This window comes from Oncorhynchus masou, chromosome 32 (assembly GCF_036934945.1).
Source record: "Oncorhynchus masou masou isolate Uvic2021 chromosome 32, UVic_Omas_1.1, whole genome shotgun sequence".
NCBI classification, from domain to species: domain Eukaryota; kingdom Metazoa; phylum Chordata; class Actinopteri; order Salmoniformes; family Salmonidae; genus Oncorhynchus; species Oncorhynchus masou.
In genome coordinates, this window is record NC_088243.1 from 20,994,540 (window position 1) to 21,017,065 (window position 22,526).

Below are 22,526 nucleotides of genomic sequence, written 5' to 3' on the forward strand. Positions count from 1 at the left end.
CCATGCCAAGCATGTTAGCACTGTTAGTAATTAAGGGAAGAGTACCTGGTTTACCATGTATTTCAGAAGAGCCTCTAGAAAGTATCCTGTGAGGTCTTCCTGGGCTTTATCCCCTGCCTGAGGAGGGACCAGGGGACTGATCTCTTCTGGAGTAACTTGAGCTGAAGGAATGGAAGAAGAAGGGAAAGCAATATAGGAGGAGATAAAAAAGGAGAAAAAGCTAAATAAATCAGCCCCATGGGCTTGACTGATAATTAGGTTTGACATTGGCCATAGGAGTTTGAATCTGAAATATGCTTAGGCTGCAGAACAGCAGACCTGCCAACCCTGTCCAACTTTTTAGAGTACCAGAAGTGCACAGGCAAATTAGAGATAACTATCTATAACATTTTCCGTAGCACACGCTCCCAAGTTTAGTCTCTATAGTAGAGGAACGCTCGTCACCTCTCAAACAGGGCCAATCTCACAAGTATTGGCTTTTTAGACACGGTTCCTAAGCAATTCTAAAAGCAAAATCATTTCGAAAACATAAAAACAAACACAAATGATCACGTCGACAGACCGCAAACTGGTTGCACAAAGCTTAAGTAGGCTACCGCAAAGAGAATCTGAACGCTGTCCGCTAGAAGAGTCCGCTGTTTCGGCCTATGTAAAGGATGACTTTTGAATCTTTGCAGCGCATACATCATTTCAGATTTTCAAAATGTATAAAATCTCAAATCTATTGCAAAGGCATTTTAGAAGCATTGCCTCTGTAGATAATACCGGACACTCATTCATTCTCCATCACACAGTATTCTAAACTCACGACTCCATTTAATGCCAAGATGTTAATATTTATTTTTGATTATACTTTGTAATGCTTTTTATGACAGTTACAGTCCATCAGGTTGCGTGATCCTCGTAATGTTACGTGGAAAATACAACGAATGGGACGCAGAATAAAATGTATATCACACTCGCACAAATGCGACATTTGCATTTCATTTCTTTCACTAGAAAATGCGAGTGAACTGCTGGCACTTTAGAGCCCACTGAATGTCCATCATATGTTCACCAACGTTAGCTTGAAACAATTAGTGTTTACCTTTCCACAACACACGGAGTCGAAAAGGGATTTGTCCATGTGTTTACGTACAGCTGACAGTGGGCAAAGTCAACACTTATCACAACAAACAGGAGGAGGGGCAGACAGGGCATAGCTACATCCAATAATTGTGTTTTTATGTCCATTGACACAAATTCCGTACGTCTGTATGTTGCATCCGTACATGTCTGTATGTTGAGGCTTGATAATCGGGATGTTAGATTTTCTCAGTGGATTCATTTTTTATTCAAGTGTAATTACATTACTATTATTAATATTTTAAATCAGGCCCTATTCATTTCTGTGTACTTTTAACATTGGATCTCGAACCTGCATACACGGACAGAGAATTGCGTAGTTGGTACGCAAAATGCATGCATGTTGGCAGGTCTGGAATGGTAAACCTCAAAATTTTTCCTTATAACTACAGTCACTAGCAAGGTGATAGGTGTAGAGATACTAACTCTCCTGGAGGCTGAGAGGGGGGTTGACCAGGTTGTCCAGGGTTCGAGGGCCAAGCTCTGACTGGGGAGATGGGAAGCCAGGGATCAGACAGGCAAAAATCCATAGCTGCTCTCTCAGTGCGTTGCCTTGCAAGGCCTGCATCCATAGCAGGAACAGACGCACACCCTCCCTTCGGATCTACAGGGGAGAGAGACACAGTCAGGAACAGAAATACAATCGAGCCTTTCTATATTTATGAGCATTCTATTACCAAATACCCATATCAGTCAACACCATGGCGAAAGACGAAGGCAACAGCAAAAACAGAAGTACTGCATGTACAGAGGCAGGTTGGCTACTGGCGATGCTACTGGCGAATGAAGGACCACTCTGATGTACCTTTAAAGAGTTCCCAGTGTGCAACAACTTCTTCAGAATGAGGCCTGTGAGGACAACAAAACGCATCACATGGAATATCAACAACCGGACTGCCACTCCCCCTGCCCTTACCACACCCAAACAGCCCCGCCCCCAATACTACAGCACATGTCAGAGTTCTGGGTCAGACCTGGGAGACCCTCATCCCCAGGTCCTTGGCTTTGTCTGGGTGGGCTTTGTATCCAACTGCACAGTGGTCTCAGTGCAGTGGAAAAGGAGAGACCACCTAGTGGAGGGGTGAGGAGAGGGCAGAGGAAAAGGAGAGACCACCTAGTGGAGGGGTGAGGAGAGGGCAGTGGAAAAGGAGAGACCATCTAGTGGAGGGGTGAGGAGAGGGCAGTGGAAAAGGAGAGACCACCTAGTGGAGGGGTGAGGAGAGAGCAGTGGAAAAGGAGAGACCACCTAGTGGAGGGGTGAGGAGAGGGCAGTGGAAAAGGAGAGACCACCTAGTGGAGGGGTGAGGAGAGGGCAGTGGAAAAGGAGAGACCACCTAGTGGAGGGGTGAGGAGAGAGCAGTGGAAAAGGAGAGACCACCTAGTGGAGGGGTGAGGAGAGGGCAGTGCACTAATATGCTTCACTCTCACTCCAAATGCATGTTACAAATCATGTGGCTACAGTCAGTACTAATACAGACATTGGTAAGGGCCTGATACACACTAAACTGGCTTAACCTGCTTTTCAAACACATGATGGTACCAAATGTCTGATCATGAGGTAAAGTCTTGAGAAGGGATGGGCAACTGGCAAAATGTCATCTAAACCTCACGGCAAAATGTGTAGAATTGCAGGAAATTAACTCTCGACTGTCAAGAGGGGGGCTTCTAAAATTATGCGTTCACCCACGTAAAATGTTTGCCCATCCCTGATCTAGAGCAAAACAAACACATTCCCACTCATCTGATGAAGATGTCCACACTCAATGGCAACACAACATGTACAAAGGCCTAGTACAAATGTACCTATGCTGTGGAACTGCCATCGTCCTTGTATTCGCTCTGGTAGGAGTTGCAGAATTTTCTGTTAACAGAACATAGAATATAACAGTTAGGAGTGGTATGAAAGCCAGTGTCAGTATCACTACTGAGTTTAAACAAATGAATCCATCTTCATTGGAGAATATAATGTCAATTGTCCAAAGAATGTCAGTGGTCTAGCCTCTCTGTTGTGGATGAGCTATATCATCAGCCAAGCGGTAGACGTCTCTGACTCCATACGAAGAAGACCATGAGACAACAAGGGACAGGTGAGGTGAAGGGATATTCCACACATGGGGACTAAGGAGCTGTCAAGCAAACACGTAAAGAAGCACTCCACTTTCTGATTTACAGTAGCCTACACATTAACCTGCTTGGTGGGGGAGGGGGAGGGGGTGTTAGGCCAACTCTCTGTTACACCTACTCCATTCTGCTATCTACGCATTCAGAATCCATCCCTCTCAAAATAATTGGGACACTCATTTAAAACAACTCCTCAATATTGCAGAAGTAACTGTCTTACCTCGAATATGAAAAGAATGGAGTCAAGTTCTTCCCTTTGTGATTTGTGACCTGCAAAAGAGAAGAGAACGTGAGGAAGTGTCTGAAACAATACCATGACTAGCGACTGTAAAACATCCTGCAGTAATGTGAAAATAACATTCATGTCAACCAACCAGACTATTCTCAAACTTTTATTCTCACCTTTTTGTTTGAGACTGACTTCAATGATAACAAAGTTCTCAAAGAACACATAGTAGATGTGAGAGTAGTACTGGTCAAAGAAATGCTTCAGGTCCCCCGACTCTGCATTTTCTGCAGAGAAACAAAGAAAGAAAAGAAAGAAAGAAAGAAAGGAGGAGAGAAGAAGAGAGGAGAGAAGAGAGGAGAGAAGAGAGGAGAAGAGAGGAGAAGAGAGGAGAAGAGAGAAGAGAGGAGAAGAGAGGAGAAGAGAGGAGAAGAGAGGAGAAGAGAGGAGAGAAGAGAGGAGAGAAGAGGAGAGAAGAGGAGAAGAGAGGAGAAGAGAGGAGAGAAGAGGAGAAGAGAGGAGAAGAGAGGAGAAGAGAGGAGAGAAGAGAGGAGAGAAGAGGAGAGAAGAGAGGAGAGAAGAGGAGAAGAGAGGAGAAGAGAGGAGAGAAGAGGAGAAGAGAGGAGAAGAGAGGAGAGAAGAGAGGAGAGAAGAGAGGAGAGAAGAGAGGAGAGGAGAGAAGAGAGGAGAAGAGAGGAGAAGAGATCGAGAAAGAGGAGAAAGATGTACTGTTAAACCACACAGCAATGCAAACAAGCAGACATCATGATTCAGAGTTGAGGCTGCTATCTGAGAAGAATAATCAATGTCATACAGGCTTTAAATGCCCTGGATTTCAACTACACTTAAAATGACTAGGGGCCAGGAGGTTTTCCTGGTCAGGTCACACGAAAGCTGCAGTAAAGCCTGGAGGTTTTATTGAACTTCAAAGACTCAGTCACTGCTCAGTCACAGTCATTTCCCCACCTGTTATCATTCACCAAAGAGCTACTATGAATAGCCTGGAGGGGCTATTCATAGAAATAGAATGAATAGAATGGGCTTGGAAGCTCTCACTCTGGCAATGTGACTGGTAAACATATGGGTGCATGAGCAAAGGCTGCCTGGAATTGTGTTGCAACAATTTCCATGGTATACTGAACAAAAATATAAAATCAACAATTTCAAAGATTTGACTGAGTTACATTTCATAGAAGGAAATCAGTCAATTTCTGAGATCTTTTACTTCAGCTCATGAAAAATGGGACTAACACTTTACATGGCCTGCATACTTTCCAGACGTCACACATGATGAGCATGCTCTAGATCGACAAGTATGAGACGTGTTACAGTTGCCGCAACTTCGCACAGCCATTGAAGAGGAGTGTGACATCATTCCACAGGCCCCAATCAACAGCCTTATCCCCTCTATGCGAAGGAGATGTGTCATGCTGCATAAGGCAAATGGTGGTCACACCAGACACTAACTGGTTTTCTGGTCCACACCCCAACCTTTTTTTATAAGGTATCTGTGACCAACAGATGCACATCTGTATTCCCAGTGATGTGAAATCCATAGACTAGGGCCTAATTTATTTATTTCAATTGACTGACTTCCTTACATGAACTATAATGCAGTAAAATCTTTGCAATTGTTGCATGTTGTGTTTATATTTTTTTTCCAGTGTAGCTTTAAAACTCTCAGACACATTAAAAAATGGGTAGAATTGCAGGAAAATAGTGTAAAATGTGTCAAATTCAGGTCTCCCGACTGGAGCAGCGGTCTAAGGCACCACATCTACAGTGGTAGAGGCGTCACTACAGACCCGGCTTCGATCCCAGTCTGCATAACAACCGGCTGTGATCGGAAGTCCCATAGGGCAGCACACAATTGGCCCAGCGTCGTCTGGTTTAGGGGAGGGTTTGGCCGGGGGTGCTTTACTTGCCTCATCGCGCTCTAGGAACTCCTTGTGGCGAGCCGGGCACCTGCAGGCTGACTTCAGTCGTCAGTTGAACGGCGTTTCCTCCGACACATTGGTGCGGCTGGCTTCCGAGTTAAGCGGGCAGGGGGTAAAGAAGCACGGTTTGGGCGGGTCATATTTTGGAGGACGCATGACTCGACCATTGCCTCCCGAGCACATTTGGGAGTTGCAGCGATGAAACTAGATCGAAATTGGGGAGAAAAATAGGGTAAAATACAAAAAATAAACAAAACTGTAAAATTCTCCCCGACCCATGGTAAAATGTTTCAAATTGCAGGAAACTGTTTTAAGATGGTCATACCAAGAATCATTTAGACATTTTATTGAAAATTTTAGGTATAAAAAATATCTACACATTTTAAACATTGAATTTAGTGTTACTCCTATTAGCCCATAGAAACACATTGAATAACAGATTCATACACAGAAAAAAAGGCAAAAAATATATCAAAAGGAAGTTAGATCAGGAAATGACACCATTTTTCTTTACCCATATTTAACCCCTTTTTCCAGGCTCTATACTACTTCCATATTTTATTGTTTTACTGGTACACGGGCTAAACTCAAAGCAGTTATTTGAGACCGACATGTCATTCCTTGCAAAGACTGAGGGGCAGTATTGAGTAAGTTTTCTGCAAGCTTGCTTTTTTTGTGCTTTTATTTTGAGATTTGCTAAGCACAATTATGTCCATGTCCAGTTTCGAGGAGTGCCTGTGCAAGCTGGTGAGAACACGAGAACCTTTACAACCCTTCAATGAGGTCGTATTCCGACAAGCACGCAAAAAAACAACAGCTGGAGGGAGAACTCACGAAATTTGAACAGGGATACTGATATCAAAGAAACATGAAGAAAGATTCGGGACCAGTGTGTTCGCAATCTGAAAAGGGTGAGGAGACTAGGAGTGGGGCTGCCACTAGGGTGTGTCCCCCACTGATTGTCTGACAACTGGATTGGCTTTGTGTGAACGTGAAACACTCAGATGTACACACCGTATCTGTCATATTGGAGTCTTCGTCATTGTGTGCGTTTGTGATCTTATGTTTCGTAGACCTCGTTAGAACATGTGAAATCAGCTCTTTTCTGGCTGGAAGAAATTGTGACTGGGGAATATTCTGTGCCTGTGTTACATTTACATTTAAGTCATTTAGCAGACGCTCTTATCCAGAGCGACTAACAAATTGGTGAATAGTGTTGTCAAATTATAATTATTAGCAGGGCTAGTTCAAACATCTGAAAATAGACAGTGTTGTGTGTGTGCTAATTAAATTGAGATGTTCATGAATTCAGTTATTTTGGGTAAACCTTTTAACTCAAAAGGAGCCCATGGAATGTTTTAAGATTCCATGCATTGTATTCTAATGTATTTTTGCCATCTGCTTGTAGATTTTGGAAGGTAGGGGTGTTTGGGACAACTCAGAGACAGAGCAGAGCCCTGAGGGTCCATTGATTCATCTCCTCCCTTTCCCCAATGCCCAGGTCCTTCTCACCAACACCCAATGCACCATCCAGGTGCACCGTTGTCCTCTGCCCTGCAACTCCATCAACCTCCGCCCCATCTCCCCGCCCAGGTCCAATGGCCGGAAGAGGAAGACAGCAGATGGATGACTTAAAGAAATGGAGTCACAGAAACGGCACAAAAGGCCGTCTACGACGTCATGGTGTAGGTACGTACGATGGATTGTGTCTAGTCCTTCTGATAACCCCGTTTCTCAGGGACATGATGTGTCTGCTCCGTCCACTCCCCAGAAACTGTTATGTGCTTTATTTCTTATTCACTGTTTTTTATATATATATTGACTTATTTCCTCATTCACATGTTACTTTGCGTCTTTTCTCTTATTTCCCCTTTCATCACTTTTCACCTGTGTATTACATGTCACTATTTTCCTCTTGTGATGGTAAATATCTAAAAAGGTCTGCAAATGTATTTGCCTGGTTATTACCGTTTTCAATCCATCAGTCACTAAGTAAACATGTACTTCTTCGTACGTGAGCTATGTAGATGAGGTTAATGTCTTGGGGGGGGGGGGCTTTATTGTCTACAGCTGGACACTCACCCATGTACCATAGCAGGGCGGACTCCACTGAAAGACCACTACATGACCATGTACAACCTTGTTATGTAGATGAGGTTAATGTCTTTTTGGGGGGGGTCTTTATTGTCTACAGCTGGACACTCACCCATGTACCATAGCAGGGCGGACTCCACTGAAAGACCACTACATGACCATGTACAACCTTGTTATGTAGATGAGGTTAATGTCTTTTTGGGGGGGGTCTTTATTGTCTACAGCTGGACACTCACCCATGTACCATAGCAGGGTGGACTCCACTGAAAGTCCACTACATGACCATGTACAACCTTGCTATGTAGATGAGGTTAATGTCTTGGGGGGGGGGGGGGGGGGTCTTTATTGTCTACAGCCGGACACTCACCCATGTACCATAGCAGGGCGGACTCCACTGAAAGACCACTACATGACCATGTACAACCTTGTTATGTAGATGAGGTTAATGTCTTGGGGGGGGGGTCTTTATTGTCTACAGCTGGACACTCACCCATGTACCATAGCAGGGCGGACTCTACTGAAAGACCACTACATGACCATGTACAACCTTGTTATGTAGATGAGGTTAATGTCTTGGGGGGGTGGGGTCTTTATTGTCTACAGCTGGACACTCACCCATGTACCATAGCAGGGCGGACTCCATTGAAAGACCACTACATGACCATGTACAACCTTGTTATGTAGATGATGTTAATGTCTTGAGGGTTTATCCATATTGTCTAGAGCCTGGACAATCAGTCTCAACCATGTACCATAGCAGGAAAGTCTTAGATGAAAGGCCACTACACATGACACAAGGTCAGGTAAATGTCTTAAGGGTCTAACCTCCAAAAAATATGAAAAACTAAAACAAGGATGAAGTGACTGTCATGGAGGTACTTTATTGTGAGAAAAACAGCCAAATCCAAACAGCAAAACCAAGCGTGTAGGACCACGTCATAAACAGACATTGAAAGAAACGTATGTGTGGACATGTTTTCCAAAGCACACTCCAATGTTTACATGTTTCTTGGGTCCAGGAAACTGTCTCCACTCTCCTGTACGCAGGTCCCCAGTGGTTGTGGAGTGATGACTGTGTTGTCAATGATTAGTGTATGTGGTGCAAAGCTAATTGTGCAGGGCCATGCAGGCCTTCACAATGGTCTCTGGGGCAACATCAACATCTTGCAGCAAGGATCCCAAAGCAGTTCTCTGAAATTCTTATGGCTTGAGTGGAGGTAGTTGTAGATCTTCTTGGTGTCATCAAGGCCAGAAGAACCTTTGAATAAAATAAGCATTTCCATTAGTATTGAACAGGAACATGAAGGTTATGAAATATGTACTGTAACAACTGTGTAGCATATGCTTTGGACATAAGCCCCTATTCTCTTACTAAGATGCCTGTTCACTTTTATGCATATCATTTCAATGTCTAAATTGATATAATTTTCACATCCTATGTATATAGTCACATGTATTTAGCGTATCTTACCCAGATATGGTTCCATCAGGTTTACCCTGAGATGGAACGCCTTGTATCCCACGAAGACATACAGGCTCAGTGTTTGGGTCCCCAACAAGCACTCTGGCCTTGGTAGTGGCAGCTGGCCTGCAATGAGTTGGGAGCCAAACTTGCTTTGTGAGAAGATTCCCGCATCTCCCTCCCGACCATATGCGCCCACGGTGATGAAGTGGTACCTTGCATCGCAGACTGCCGTCAGGACCATTTGAGAGGAGCCCTTGTAGTTGTAGACCTCCCTGCCTGAGTTTGCCGAAGCTGGGATCCAATAATGTTATCCACACAAAACGGATAATTCAAAAGAATTTTGGGGACAAAATCCCTGGAGATTTCTGCCCATTTTACAGCAATTGAAATTCAAAAAGAGACATGCTTGCTTCTGCTCCTGTGGCTAAAAAGGAGTGTTGTAAAGCACATAACACCAGACTAGGCTAACAAGTAGCTAGTGAGCTAGTATTTGTAAACAGGCATTACACCGGATCGGAAGTTCAAATGTTGTCACTAACGAGAGTCAAAAAGAGTGCCTCGGCCCCTCTTACTTAGTCAGCTACTCTGGCTCCCAAGCCCCTAGCGGTTAGATACTACACAAGGCGGACTTGCTCTCTGCATGGAATGCAACGAAAAGAGTCTACTGCCCCCCAGAAAACAACTCCACCCGTGTGCACACACGGAGTGGAGCTTGTAGCCGCCTCTAAACAGACAGATTTATATAGGAATTTTCTTATTATGCTAATTTGATTTCCACAGGGGCACTGATATCAACTCTCGTGGGTTAAAAGAGCAAAATAAATCTCTGCGTCCCCCTTATGCTACCTTTGCCACAGCTACTGGAAAATATCAGAGGGGTAACACTGCACACACACACAGATAATAGTTGTTGAATTAGCCTTGAGGGACTGCTGCCCAGAGCCCACCATATTCATTAACACACTAATCAGCCTGGGAGGGTCTTGTGAAGGACACCGCCAGGATAGTGTTGAGAAGCCTGCCAGAGGGAAAACAGAACAGGAAAAGACAGGCACATGGAAGCATGCATGTCTTCCTATCTTGTCCAGTCTCCCTGAAGCCTGTAGAATCTCAGGGAAGAGGCTTTTAAATCCCCTGTGACATCATTTAGTCTACTCCTGAACAGAGCCAGAGAGGAGAGATGGCAGAGTCATGGGAGAGACAGGAAGAGATGTGATTTAGCAAAGTAAGATACTTCCAACAGTTATTTCTTTCTCTTGTCTGAATCACTAAACAAATACTTGGCCTCAGGCGGACCCATGTTGGAAACTCTCTCTCACTGGTGCCACACACAAACACACATACTTCTCTGACCTCTCGGTGCTATGGAGCATATCTGAAATAAATGACGGAAGAGACTCAGTCAACTGCAGCCAAGAAACAATTCTGAGACTCAGATTGGCATACATTTTAAAAACAATGACTACTTTGAACAATTTCCACAGACATTTTTTACAACACATTTAGATGCAAAGTTTGGTAACAGAATAACAGTTTGTGCTGTTTGTGCGTCATTCTGTTCCCAAACCTTGCATCTGATCTGCACTGTTCTTCAAGTGCAATCATTGTTTTTTTGTTTGACATGCATTTTAAAGTGAACAATCTGAGTCTCAGCATCATTCTGTTACTGTTAAATTGTCCTGTACCATTAAACAAAGCTCAAACATTTCTCCTTAACAAAACTCTCCTCTCTATGACAGTCCATCTGCATCACTGCAACACTTCTCAGCTCAGCACGTGACAAATCCAACATGAAGAAAACTATTTTGGGGCCAAAGGTACCAACTAATCCTAACTAATTTTGACATGGCTTGGCTGAAGAACGACACTTGTCAAAAAGGTAATATTAATATATGCCAAACAGTACACACACACACACATCCAGTTTCCTCAGTTTGCACAGTTGAGGGCCAGCCCGGAACTGCTCTGTCCTAAACAATGGCTTAGCTTGGGGAATGGGGGCATGTTCTTGTTGACTTGCTCTGCTGAGATAGCAGCAAGCCAAGCAGCAGTATTGCAGTTCAAAAATAGAACACAAGAGTCTCTTTATCAGAAAGAGGCAGCATGCATCTGAAATGGCACCCTATATATACAGTGCCGTGAAAAAGTATTTGCTGATTTTCTCTATTTTTACATGCTTTTGATACGGAATGTTATCAGATCTTCAACCAAAACCTAATATTAGATAAAGGGAACCTGAGCTAAAAAATGTATACCATTTTATTTATGCAAATCCTAATTCCCCTGTGTGAAAAATAACTGCCCCCTTACATGTAACTGGTTGTGCCACCTTCAGCTGTAATGACTGCCACTAAATGCTTCCTGTAGTTGTTGATGCTTCCAGTCTCTCACATCGCTGTGGAGGAATTTGGTTCACTCTTGCATGCAGAACTGCTTTAACTCTGTAACATTTGCGGGTTTTTAAGCATGACCTGCTTATTTCAAGTCTTGCCACATCTCAATTAAGACTTTGACTAGGCCATTTTAAAACTTAAAATTTGTTGCTTTTTAATCATTTTCATGTAGGCTTGACTGTGTGTTTTGGATCATTGTCTTGCTGCATCACCCAGCTGCACTTCACCTTACAGACGGATGGCCTGACATTCTCCTGTAGAATTCTTTGATAAAGAGCTAAATTCATGGTTCCTTCTATTAAGACAAGTTGTCCAGATCCTGAGGCAGCAAAGCATCCCCAAACCATCACACTACCACCACCATGCTTGACCGTTGGTATGAGGTTCTTACCGTGGAATACAGTGTGTGGTTTTCTCCAGACTTAAATGGGACCCATCTCATCCAAAAGTTTGAGTCAAGTTTGCCAAAAAGCACCTGGATGATCATCAAGACTCTTGGAAGAATGTTTTATGGACAGATTTATAATAAAAAGTATAACTTTTCGGACGACATGGGTCCAATAGTGTCTGGCGAAAACCAAAATTGTAAAGAGTGTATTTTTCCATATATAGACACACCCTGTGTTTTAATAAAATAAACTATATGCACTGAGCTTGTCTGACACTTTATGCACACTGTTTGATTCAATAATTAAGACACACAAATGACTCAAGAGGAAGCAATAGATCAAGATAGCCTAACTAGAAGAAAAATACTTGTTCCCAGCCCTCCTCCTCCCACTGCTGCAGACCTTCTCAGATCCTGCCGTTACACTCCTGAAGTACACCAGGCGTCGGCACCCTTTTCCATTTGGAGTGCCAATTTATATCTCACCATTTCTACCAATCTGCATATCAGTTATATTTACGGTTATATTTAATTTATAATAGGTTTTGTAACTCAAAATCATTGTCATGTGGTTAATCTGAATTCAATCTAAAATAAAATTATACAAATCTAAAGTAACTCCTATTGTCAACTATGTAAAAATATCCTACATAAAGCCAACAAAAAATTGCGGCCTGCAGGTCAAAAATACCCTGATAAAAAAATACCCAAGAAATCCAATTGGCTACGCTTGGCTGTCTGCAACAAACTTGAAACATTGTATCGACTTATCAACTGTAACTGTCCCGAAGCTCCAGCTAGCAAACTCGCAACAACAATATTCTGGGCCCTCGGGACAGACACAACTGTAGGCTATTTGTGCAAGAGATAAGAATTAAATCAGGTATTTTATGACGTTTCCACTGGGTTAGAGCATTACATGTTTCCCTTTCATACCGACTGGTTATCGAAAGGGAGATAGCTGGAAATAATAGTAAAATACATTGAGTAACTATTGTCATTCTCAATGGATTCTAAAAACAGACTGTTTACTTGCTGTTTGATGTGATATTTGTAATCTTTATTTCTTTTTTTTAAGCTTTAAGCTCAAAACTCATTACTGGTGGTGAGATAAGACAATCAGAAATAGTACCAGAGGTCCCCAAATGGACACATTTATAGGGGTACATTTGCACACAGATCAGGTAGCCTACATTTATATGCAAAATCAGGTGTGTGTCCTTACTGAACAAAAGACAATTAATAAATTGACAAAACTCATGAATTGGAATGATATAAAACAAAACTTTGGTTGGTGAGATCTGCAAACCACACGTCCACTCCAACAATGAGAACGGTACACGACTCATAATAATAACAATATATTGAATGCATTAACAGAAAGAAATTTGGTCGACCAACAGCCTATCGACCTGTCGACTAAATGGGGTCAGCCCTAGTCTGCTTTGTGTTTTCATTTTTGCTATGGAAAAAAATACTGGGAAACTGGCCCTACTTTTTAAAAACCAAATCTTTGGCCAAAAGTAGTGCGCTACATAGAGAATAGGGTGACGTTTGGGAAGCAACCTTAGTGTGTGAAGAGGCTGGCCCCCTCTCTGGTCATGTTTACATGAAGACTGTAGTCAACAACACTGAATTCTGCCAAGTCTTTGTCTACAGCACATGATCACACTACTGTGATTGGTAACACTGACTGGGTCCAACCATACACATTGCCTGTGTGAGTTGGTTCTTTTGACATGGTATGGCATTGGTGTCATGGGGCATTTAAAGTTGTCGCTACTATTTCAATGTAATTTCCTGTCCTTGAGAGGAAATGCACCTTTAGGTTCCACCTATGACGAATGACAAAGGCTACTTATACATGTTCATGAATTGGGTGTGGGAATTTCCACGGAGTTGATAAAAATCTACAAATAGGGCACAGACAGCTGTCAGTGTAGCTAGCTAGCATGTTAACTTTATCTAGCTAGCTTGCTATCCTGCTAACCTTATCTAGCTAGCTAATGTTAACTGTTGTTGCTGGGGTTTTCTTTTTTACTATACTGTATTCAAATGATTAGCCAGCTGGTTCTGGAGCTTAATTTATCAGAAGCATTGATTTAGGGAAAACGTATTTGAATTCGCCATCAAATGTTATCGCCTTAAGTTTTGGCATGTTCCATAAATTGCAGCCACTTAGCCGCCTTAGAAAGAGTTACAAAGAATAATATGAAACTCAGTTATCCATATTCTCTCCTAGTGAGAGAGCCATCGCAGTAGTGGCACATGGCTACTCATTTCTCCTAAGTGGAGATTCTCTTTTCTCCCTCTCCCCAGTCCCTCTCCCCATTTGAATTCCATGATGTCACTGTCACTTGTCCACTCAAGCTTAACATTGTTGTCATCTTCCTCCTTCCCCCTTTCTAACACACAGATGGCGACACGCATCTCTGCGTGCCTGGCAGATATCTTAGCTTGGATGTCGGCTCACCATCTCAAGCTCAACAAGACGGAGCTGCTCTTCCTCCCGGGGAAGGTCTGCCCACTCAAATAGCTCTCTATCAGGGTTGACTCCACAGTGTCCCCCAGTGCAAAGAACCTTGACATGACCCGGAACAAGACCCTGTTGTTCTCGACAAACAAGGCTGTGACTCGCTCCTGCAGGTTCCTGCTCTACAACATCCCTAGAGTATGACCCTGCCTCAAACAGGAAGCGGAGAAGGTCCTAATACGGGCACTTGTCCTCTCCCGTCTGGACTACTGCAACTCTGTTGGCTGGGCTCCCCGCTAGTGCCATCAAACCCCTGCAGCATATCCAGAACACTGCAGCCCGCCTGGTGTTCAACCTTTCCAAGTTCTCCCATGTCACCCCACTCCTCCGCACACTCCACTGGCTTCCAGTCGAAGCTTGCATCCACTACAAGACCATAGTGCTTGCCTACGGAGCAGCAATAGGAACTGCCCCTCCCTACCTTCAAGCTATGATCAAACCCTACACCCCAACACAAGTACTCCATTCTGCCACCTCTGGTCTCTTGGCCCTCCCACCCCTACAGGAGGCCACCTCCCACTCAGCCCAGTCCAAGCTCTTCTCTGTCCTGGCACCCTAATGGTGGAACCAGCTTCCCCCTGAAGCTAAGACAGCAGAGTTCCTGACCATTTTCTGAAATCATCTGAAACCCTACCTCTTCAAAGAGTATCTTAAATAATCCCACAGCACCCCCCGTCGCATCCCCTTCTCACCTAGACACCCCCCCCAAAAGTTGTTTTTAACTAACACTCACACTTCACTTCTCTTCCCTTACTAGTTCTGTCTTTGCTGATTTTTTCTTTCTTTGAGGAAAAATGTACTTACTATGGCTGATGTGGTTGTCCCACCTCGCCATCTTAACACAACACCGAAATGACATTTTTGGCTGATGCTGATATCCGATATTTTCCTTGCCAAAAAAAAAAATACCGATAATAAACATTTTAAGCATTCTTATACAGTTAAATAGTTACACACACAAATGACCAAAAAGTTATTTTATTGGCATTTAAGTATGCCCTCATTACCAGTGAAACATAATCAAAACCTATTTCTTTCACTTAATTACTGTGCTGTTTCTTTATCAATTTGTTCAGTCTCAACCAGGATTTCATCATACACGTCAAGCAGTGGAGTTTCAGCTCTGTCTGTCCGTGGTCTCTTCCTCGGTGTGCACTGTCGCTGTGTCCAATTCCATCTTGTCCAGCAGTGTCTAACTTTTCACGTAAACCTTGTTTCTTGTCTGCATCAAAGTAGTGGTCCTTGTACCGAGCATTGAGCATGGTGGCGACACAGTAGCGGCTCAGAGAGAATGCCACCGAATTGCTTGTTCACAGCCTCTTGTAGAGTGCTTTTGCAAGTTTTAACCCCAAGGTATGTGTCGGCAGTTCTGTTGAGCAGGCGTTTCAATGCCATGACAGAGGGCGTCACGTCTGCTGCAGACGCAGCTGAGATTATTTCTCAGTCAGTTGTTCGAATGGAGCTAGCTAGTGTGTTCATGTTTCAAACATGTTCTCAAATGCCATTGAAATGGAAGCAGTGGTATGAGAACAGCACATTCTTGAGCATGCAATATGGCTTTCCTCAGTACTAAATCCTTGTCGACCCACTGTGTTGTCAGAATCAGCATGCTCATGAGGCGGACAGCGCTGGTCCAAATGTCAGTAGTGAAGCTAATAGCAGTGACATCCATAGCAAGTAGCTCATAGATGTGTGTTTCAACAATACCATGTAGCTCCGGCAGGGCAACATTTGAAAAATAGCACCTACTTGGTAGTGTGTACCGGAGCTCGAGGTGCTCGAACCAGTCGGCGAAAGCCAACATCATCCATAACAGAGAACGGTTGATTGTTAAGGGCAATGAATTTCATTATCTTTGCGTTAATGGATTTCACCTTTGACTTGTCTCGCTGAAATGTTCTTACTCTTTCAAATGACTGTTCGACTTGAACTTGGTTAGCTGTTGGAAGTGTGCGCTTTGTATTTTTCTGCTTTTGTTCTGTGTAGCTCTGCGTCATTACTAGAGGTCAACCGACTATGATTTTTCAACGCCGATCCCGATTATTGAAAGACCAAAAAAAGCCGATACCAATTAATCAATTATTTTTTTATTTATATATATTTGTAATAATGACAATTACAACAATACTGAATGAACATGATTATTTTAACTTAATATAATACATAAATAAAAATCTATTTAGTCTCAAATAAATAATGAAACATGTTCAATTTGGTTTAAATAATGCAAAAACAGTGTTGGAGAAGTAAAAGTGCAATATGTGCCACGTAAAAAATCTAACATTTAAGTTCCTTGCTCAGAACATGAGAACATATGAAAGCTGGCAGTTCCTTTTAACTTGAGTCTTCAATATTCCCAGTTAAGAAGTTTTAGGTTGTAGTTATTATAGGAATTATAGGACTATTTCTCTCTATACAATTTGTATTTCATTAACCTTTGTCTATTGGATGTTCTTATAGGCACTTTAGTATTGCCAGTGTAACAGTATAGTTTCCGTCCCTATCCTCGCTCCTACCTGGGCTCGAACCAGGAACACAACGACAACAGCCACCCTCGAAGCAGCGTTACCCATCGCTCCACAAAAGCCGTGGGGGAACAACCCCTCCAAGTCTCAGAGCGAGTGACATTTGAAACGCTATTAGCGCGCACCCCGCTAACTAGCTAGCCATTTCACATCGGTTACACCAGCCTAATCTCGGGAGTAGATAGGCTTGAAGTCATAAACAGCTGCTGGCAAACGCACGAAAGTGCTGTTTGAATGAATGCTTACGAGCCTGGTGGTGCCTACCATTGCTCAGTCAGACTGATCTATCAAATCATAGACTTAGTTATAACATGATAACACACAGAAATACGAGCCTTAGGTCATTGGTCGAATCCGGAAACTATCATCTCGAAAATAAAAAGTTTTTTCCTTCAGTGAAATACGGAACCGTTCCGTATTTTATCTAACGGGTGGCATCCAGAAGTCTAAATATTCCGATTCCATTGCACAACCTTCAATGTTATGTCATAATTACGTAAAATTCTGCCAAATTAGTTCGCAACGAGCCAGGCGGCCCAAACTGTTGCATATACCCTGACTCTGCGTGCAATGAACGCAAGAGAAATGACAATTTCACTGTGTTAATATTGCCTATTAAACCTGGATTTCCTTTAGCTAAATATGCAGGTTTAAACATATATACTTATGTGTATTGATTTTAAGAAAGGCATTGACATTTATGATCAGGTACACATTGGAGCAACGATACGCACCGCATCGATTATACGCAACGCAGGACACGCTAGATAAACTAGTAATATCATCAACCATGTGTAGTTAACTAGTGATTATGATTAATTGATTGATTTTTATAAGGTAAGTTTAATGCTAGCTAGCAACTTATCTTGGCTTACTGCATTCGCGTAACAGGCAGTCTCCTCGTGGAGTGCAATGAGAGGCAGGTGGTTAGAGCGTTGGACTAGTTAACTGTAAAGGTTGCAAGATTGAATCCCCCGAGCTGACAAGATCTGTCATTCTGCCCCTGAACGAGGGAGTTAACCCACCGTTCCTAAGCAGTGATTGAAAATAAGAATGTCTTAACTGAATTGCCTAGTTAAATAAAGATTAAATAAAGATGTGTAAAAAAAAAAAAAAAAAAAAAAAAAAATTCCGCCAAATCGGTGTCCAAAAATACAGATTTTCGATTGTTATGAAAACTTGAAAATCGGCCCAAATTAAATCGGCCATTCCGATTAATCGGTCGACCTCTAATATCCTCAGTAAAACGAGTCCTATATTGGCATAACCTGAAAGGCTGCTCAACAAGGAAGAAGCCACTGCACCAAAACTACCATAAAAAAGCCAGACTACGGTTTGCAACTGCACACGGGGACAAAGATTGTACTTTTGGAGAAATGTCCTTTGGTCTGATGAAACAAAAATAGAACTGTTTGGCCATAATGACCATCGTTATGTTTGGAGAAAAAAGGGGGGATGCTTGCAAGCTGAAGAACACCATCCCAACCGTGACGCACAGGGGGTGGCAGCATCATGTTGTGGGGTTGCTTTGCTGCAGGAGGGACTGGTGCACTTCACAAAATAGATGGCATCATGAGGGAGGAAAATGATGTGGATATATTGAAGCAACATCTCAAGACATCAGCCAGGAACTTAAAAGCTTGGTTGCAAATGGGTCTTCCAAATGGACAATGACCCCAATCATACTTCCAAAGTTGTGGCAAAATGGCTTAAGGACAACAATGTCAAAGTATTGGAGTGGTCATCACAAAGCCCTGACCTCAATCCCATAGAAAATTTGTGGCCAGAACTGAAAAAGCATGTGAGAGCAAGGAGGCCTACAAACCTGACTCAGTTACATCAGCTCTGTCAGAAGGAATGGGCCAAAATTCACAACTTATTGTAGAAGGCTTGTGGAAGACTACCCAAAACATTTGACTTAAACAATTTAAAAGGCAATACTACCAAATACTAATTGAGTGCATATAAACTTCTGACCCACAGGGAATGTGATGAAAGAAAGAAATCATTCGCTCTACTATTATTCTGACATTTCACATTCTTAAAATAAAGTGGTGTCCTAACTGACATAAGACTAAATGTCAGGAATTGTCAAAACTGTGTTTAAATGTATTTGGCTAAGGTGTACGTAAATTTCTGACTTCAACTGCACATTTTACTTTTCTATTATTTCTCTCTGCATTGTTGGGAAGGGCCCATAAGTAAGCATTTAACTGTCTGTTGTTTATGAAGTATGTGAAGAATACATTTGATTATGTTTTTCCATTGAAGATTTTCTTTAAAAAAGGAACCATGAATGTTGATTAAGCCATGGGAAACACTGACTGAGCTTAGGTTACACATCCTGTGTGGCGTCATGCCTGAAGCTTGTCATCCATTGCTCAGCTGCCATTATGGTCAGGCAGTGCCGGACCACAACCACACAACTCCCTACTAGGCCTAGCCGATATCCCCAACATGATTGTGTGATTGTTATCTTGGGCCTGAAATTCCCCATGGAGTGAGCTGGCCAGGGCACACCCATCCAATTTCCACAGAGCGCAGTTCCTAACCTACTCCCTGGCAAACTGAAGCCACTCTAGTTGTACACCATGTGTGCAGCACTTTTGAAATAAAAGTAGCTTCTACAGTTAGCTAAGGCACCACCACAAAATCAGGTTTTTACACTGTCACAATTAGCCTATTTTTTTGCTATGCTAAAGTTATATTATTAGCCTATAGTTTTAAATGAATTAGCCTAGATTATTTTTTTCAACAACCAATAAGACGAAATGCTAGGCTTAGCACATTACATTTAAACACATTACATTTTTATTACACAATATGTGGCTATGCTGTTTCTCAGTAACACACACACACCACTCCAACCTCTTTCCGCATCCAAAACAACTGAGAACTTAGAAATATCAGACTTCATACAGTGGGTTCAAGACAGCTGGGAACTCTGAAAAAAACAAGGTCCATCTGGTTTTGAACAGTCCCCCAACTCAGAATTCCAAGTCGGAAACTCGCGCATCTTTCTAGAGCTCCGGCTTTCCAATCTAAACATCACTGATGACCGTTGTTTTTTTTAGTTGTCTTAAATGCTACATCAGCTACTGGCACATATGCACAATGTGATGATGACAGTCTGCGTTCCTACACCAGTTGCTGTACTGGGGGACATTGGAAACAGGAAATTTGGTATGTGCCTTGAACACAATGGGGGAAATGGGTTCATGAGATGGAGCAGCAATGTTTCACTCACAAGTCACAATGCCATGAAGTTATGTTTTTCATAGCTTCTACAAATACAACAGAATTTAACCATCTCCGGTCCATTTCCTCTCAAGATCATATTTTTAAAGACTTGGAACAGACCATGCAACAAGAGGGCTTTTGGCTTTAAACTCAGGACACTTTGGTGAAACAGTAGGACTCTGTTCTCTCTAGGACTGACTTTCCTGACTAATCCCAAAGGAAGCCCCGGTTTACATCTTCTGTTTTTTCACAGGGTCCACCCAGTGCCGCCCACAGACCCAATCCCATCCTCCAGACAGACTCCGTTTTGCAGGCAGTTCTTAATGAACTCCTCCAATTAGCTAATTGCCTGACATCTCAAATCTGGCTCTAGTATATGTTGCATCTTCAGTCCACAAATTGTGCAGAAGGCAAGGGGCAAGACAGAGATAAATCACTTAAGACACATATTGACAAATGGGATGGTATATCATCCTTGGGACGTCCCTACCCCATTGAGGTTGAAATGTAATATGGTTCAAGTTCGGTAGGGGTTTAGGTTAAGCACGTCCCAAGGACCCCGGAAACACTGACCAAATCAAAACATGGTTGACATCTCGCAATCTCGAATTATTTGCAGAATAGAATAAACTAGATATGGACCAGTTTGAGCCACTGTGAATACAATCAGTATGCAACCAGCACATAAAATTCATTTTAAGCATTGCAATTACACAACACATGTTCTAATGGCTAGCAACAACTGTATGCTTCCAATCCGTCCAGTGATGGAGTAGCAACAATTAGGCACGTTAGCTAGCTACTCCGCACTAAAAACAGATACAACTCGCAAGCTCACTTCAGCTAGGATAGCTTTGGTTTAGCTGTAGCATCAAGCTATAGCTAGCCCAGCAACATGTCTAATTTCGACTTACCTATAACGATCCGCAGGTGTTTTAGGCGTGTCAGTACATCTTTTTTGGGATCCAACACTTTCGGTGTTGATTTTTTGACGTCCCCATGAGGCTTTTTTGAGAACATTCCGAAAGAAGGAGACGAACGAATCTGTGTAGGAGGCAGCAAGCCCCTGTTAATCTTCTTCAAAAGATTGCTAACCACAAGAGAGCTGGAGGTCCGTTATCATTTGATTATGTACTGCGACCTAAATAGCCTTCAAGGGCGATAACATGTATACAAATAAATTAAAGTCGGTGAGAGGTGTGCATTTTGCAGATAAGAGTTTATGTAAAATGTTGCTAGCAATCCAAACAACACACCTCTCCCCAAAATCTCAAAACATGGCGGAGCTTGAGATATGAAAAACAAGTTAATGGAAATCAGAGCAATTCAACGCTCCAGTCTGGTAGAAAAAAATAAGATATATATATATATTAATGTAGTGTCTGGTTTGATCCTTTGAAACATTTTAGATGACAGTCAGATCCTAATGAATGGCATAATGTTTCCCAAGCAAGCAATCTGGAATTTTCATTTCAAAGACCACTACTTGTGGGTGGACCATTTAATAAAAAAAATCAAGTTTCACATTACATGGAAAAGTGAAAATGCACTGTATTAGTCTACATTTATCATACTGTGTTCTGTGACTGTCAAACAAGAGTGTGAGGGGAGAAAGAGATAAACGTTTTGTATGTGTAATGTTTACTCTGATTGTTTTTTCTTTGTTTTGTTTAATTCACTTTGTTGGTTTTTGCCATTATTTTTAGGTTTATTTCACTTGTTTTAGCAATCTAAACAAGTTTCCATGCCAATAAAGAAAACATTTATTTGCGGCACTACAGATGGCTATATCAGTTTGCTAATACAGGACTTGTAAAGGGCAAGTGCGGGTACTTTTGTGTGAGAAAGAAATTATCATTATTTTTTTAACCTTTATTTAACCTTTATTTAACTAGGCAAATCAGTATAGAACAAAGTATTATTTGCAATGACAGCCTAGGAACAGTGGTTAACTGCCTTGTTCAGGGGCAGAATGACAGATTTTTACCTTGTCAGCTCGGGGATTCAATCTAGCAACCTTTTGGTTAGTGGCCCAACACTCTAACCACTAGACCATCTGCCTTAAAAAATATATATATATTTATTTTATTTTTATTATCAGGGCTCAGCACACCGACTACCCGCGACTATGCCTGTCTTCCTTCCTCCAAATGCACTGATTTGAATGGAACTGGACAGGTAACAGCCAAATACCTGAAGCCAGACACCACATTGCTTACCCCAGTTCTGTCATTTCAGTTGAGATCAAGATCTGAAAGCTAATTTAGCGAAGTGAAAATACCGACAGTATTTATTGAAATATGTAGTTACAGTAGTACTGTAACTACATATTAACTTATATACGTTTTCATGCATGCTTTAATTATAAGCATATGAACTGGAAATTCGAGACAGTTACAGTACTACTGTAACTACATATTGACTTACATAAGGGTTCACGCATGCTTTAATTATCAGCATATTAATTGAAAATTCAAGA

The 22,526-nt window shown here is 42.2% G+C and overlaps 1 protein-coding gene across 1 annotated transcript in view; it reads right to left on the minus strand.

Annotated features, from left to right (window-relative positions):
- Positions 1 to 21,333, minus strand: part of LOC135525698 (ral GTPase-activating protein subunit alpha-1-like) — a 118,371-nt gene extending 97,038 nt beyond the window's left edge. Inside the window, 7 exon segments of the mRNA XM_064953487.1 lie at positions 46 to 161; positions 1,552 to 1,729; positions 1,931 to 1,974; positions 2,929 to 2,986; positions 3,467 to 3,516; positions 3,649 to 3,759; positions 20,962 to 21,333. Of these exon segments, the coding sequence (XP_064809559.1) occupies positions 46 to 161; positions 1,552 to 1,729; positions 1,931 to 1,974; positions 2,929 to 2,986; positions 3,467 to 3,516; positions 3,649 to 3,759; positions 20,962 to 21,067 (663 nt within the window). The 5' untranslated portion in view covers positions 21,068 to 21,333.
- Between the last annotated feature and the right edge of the window lie 1,193 nt (positions 21,334 to 22,526).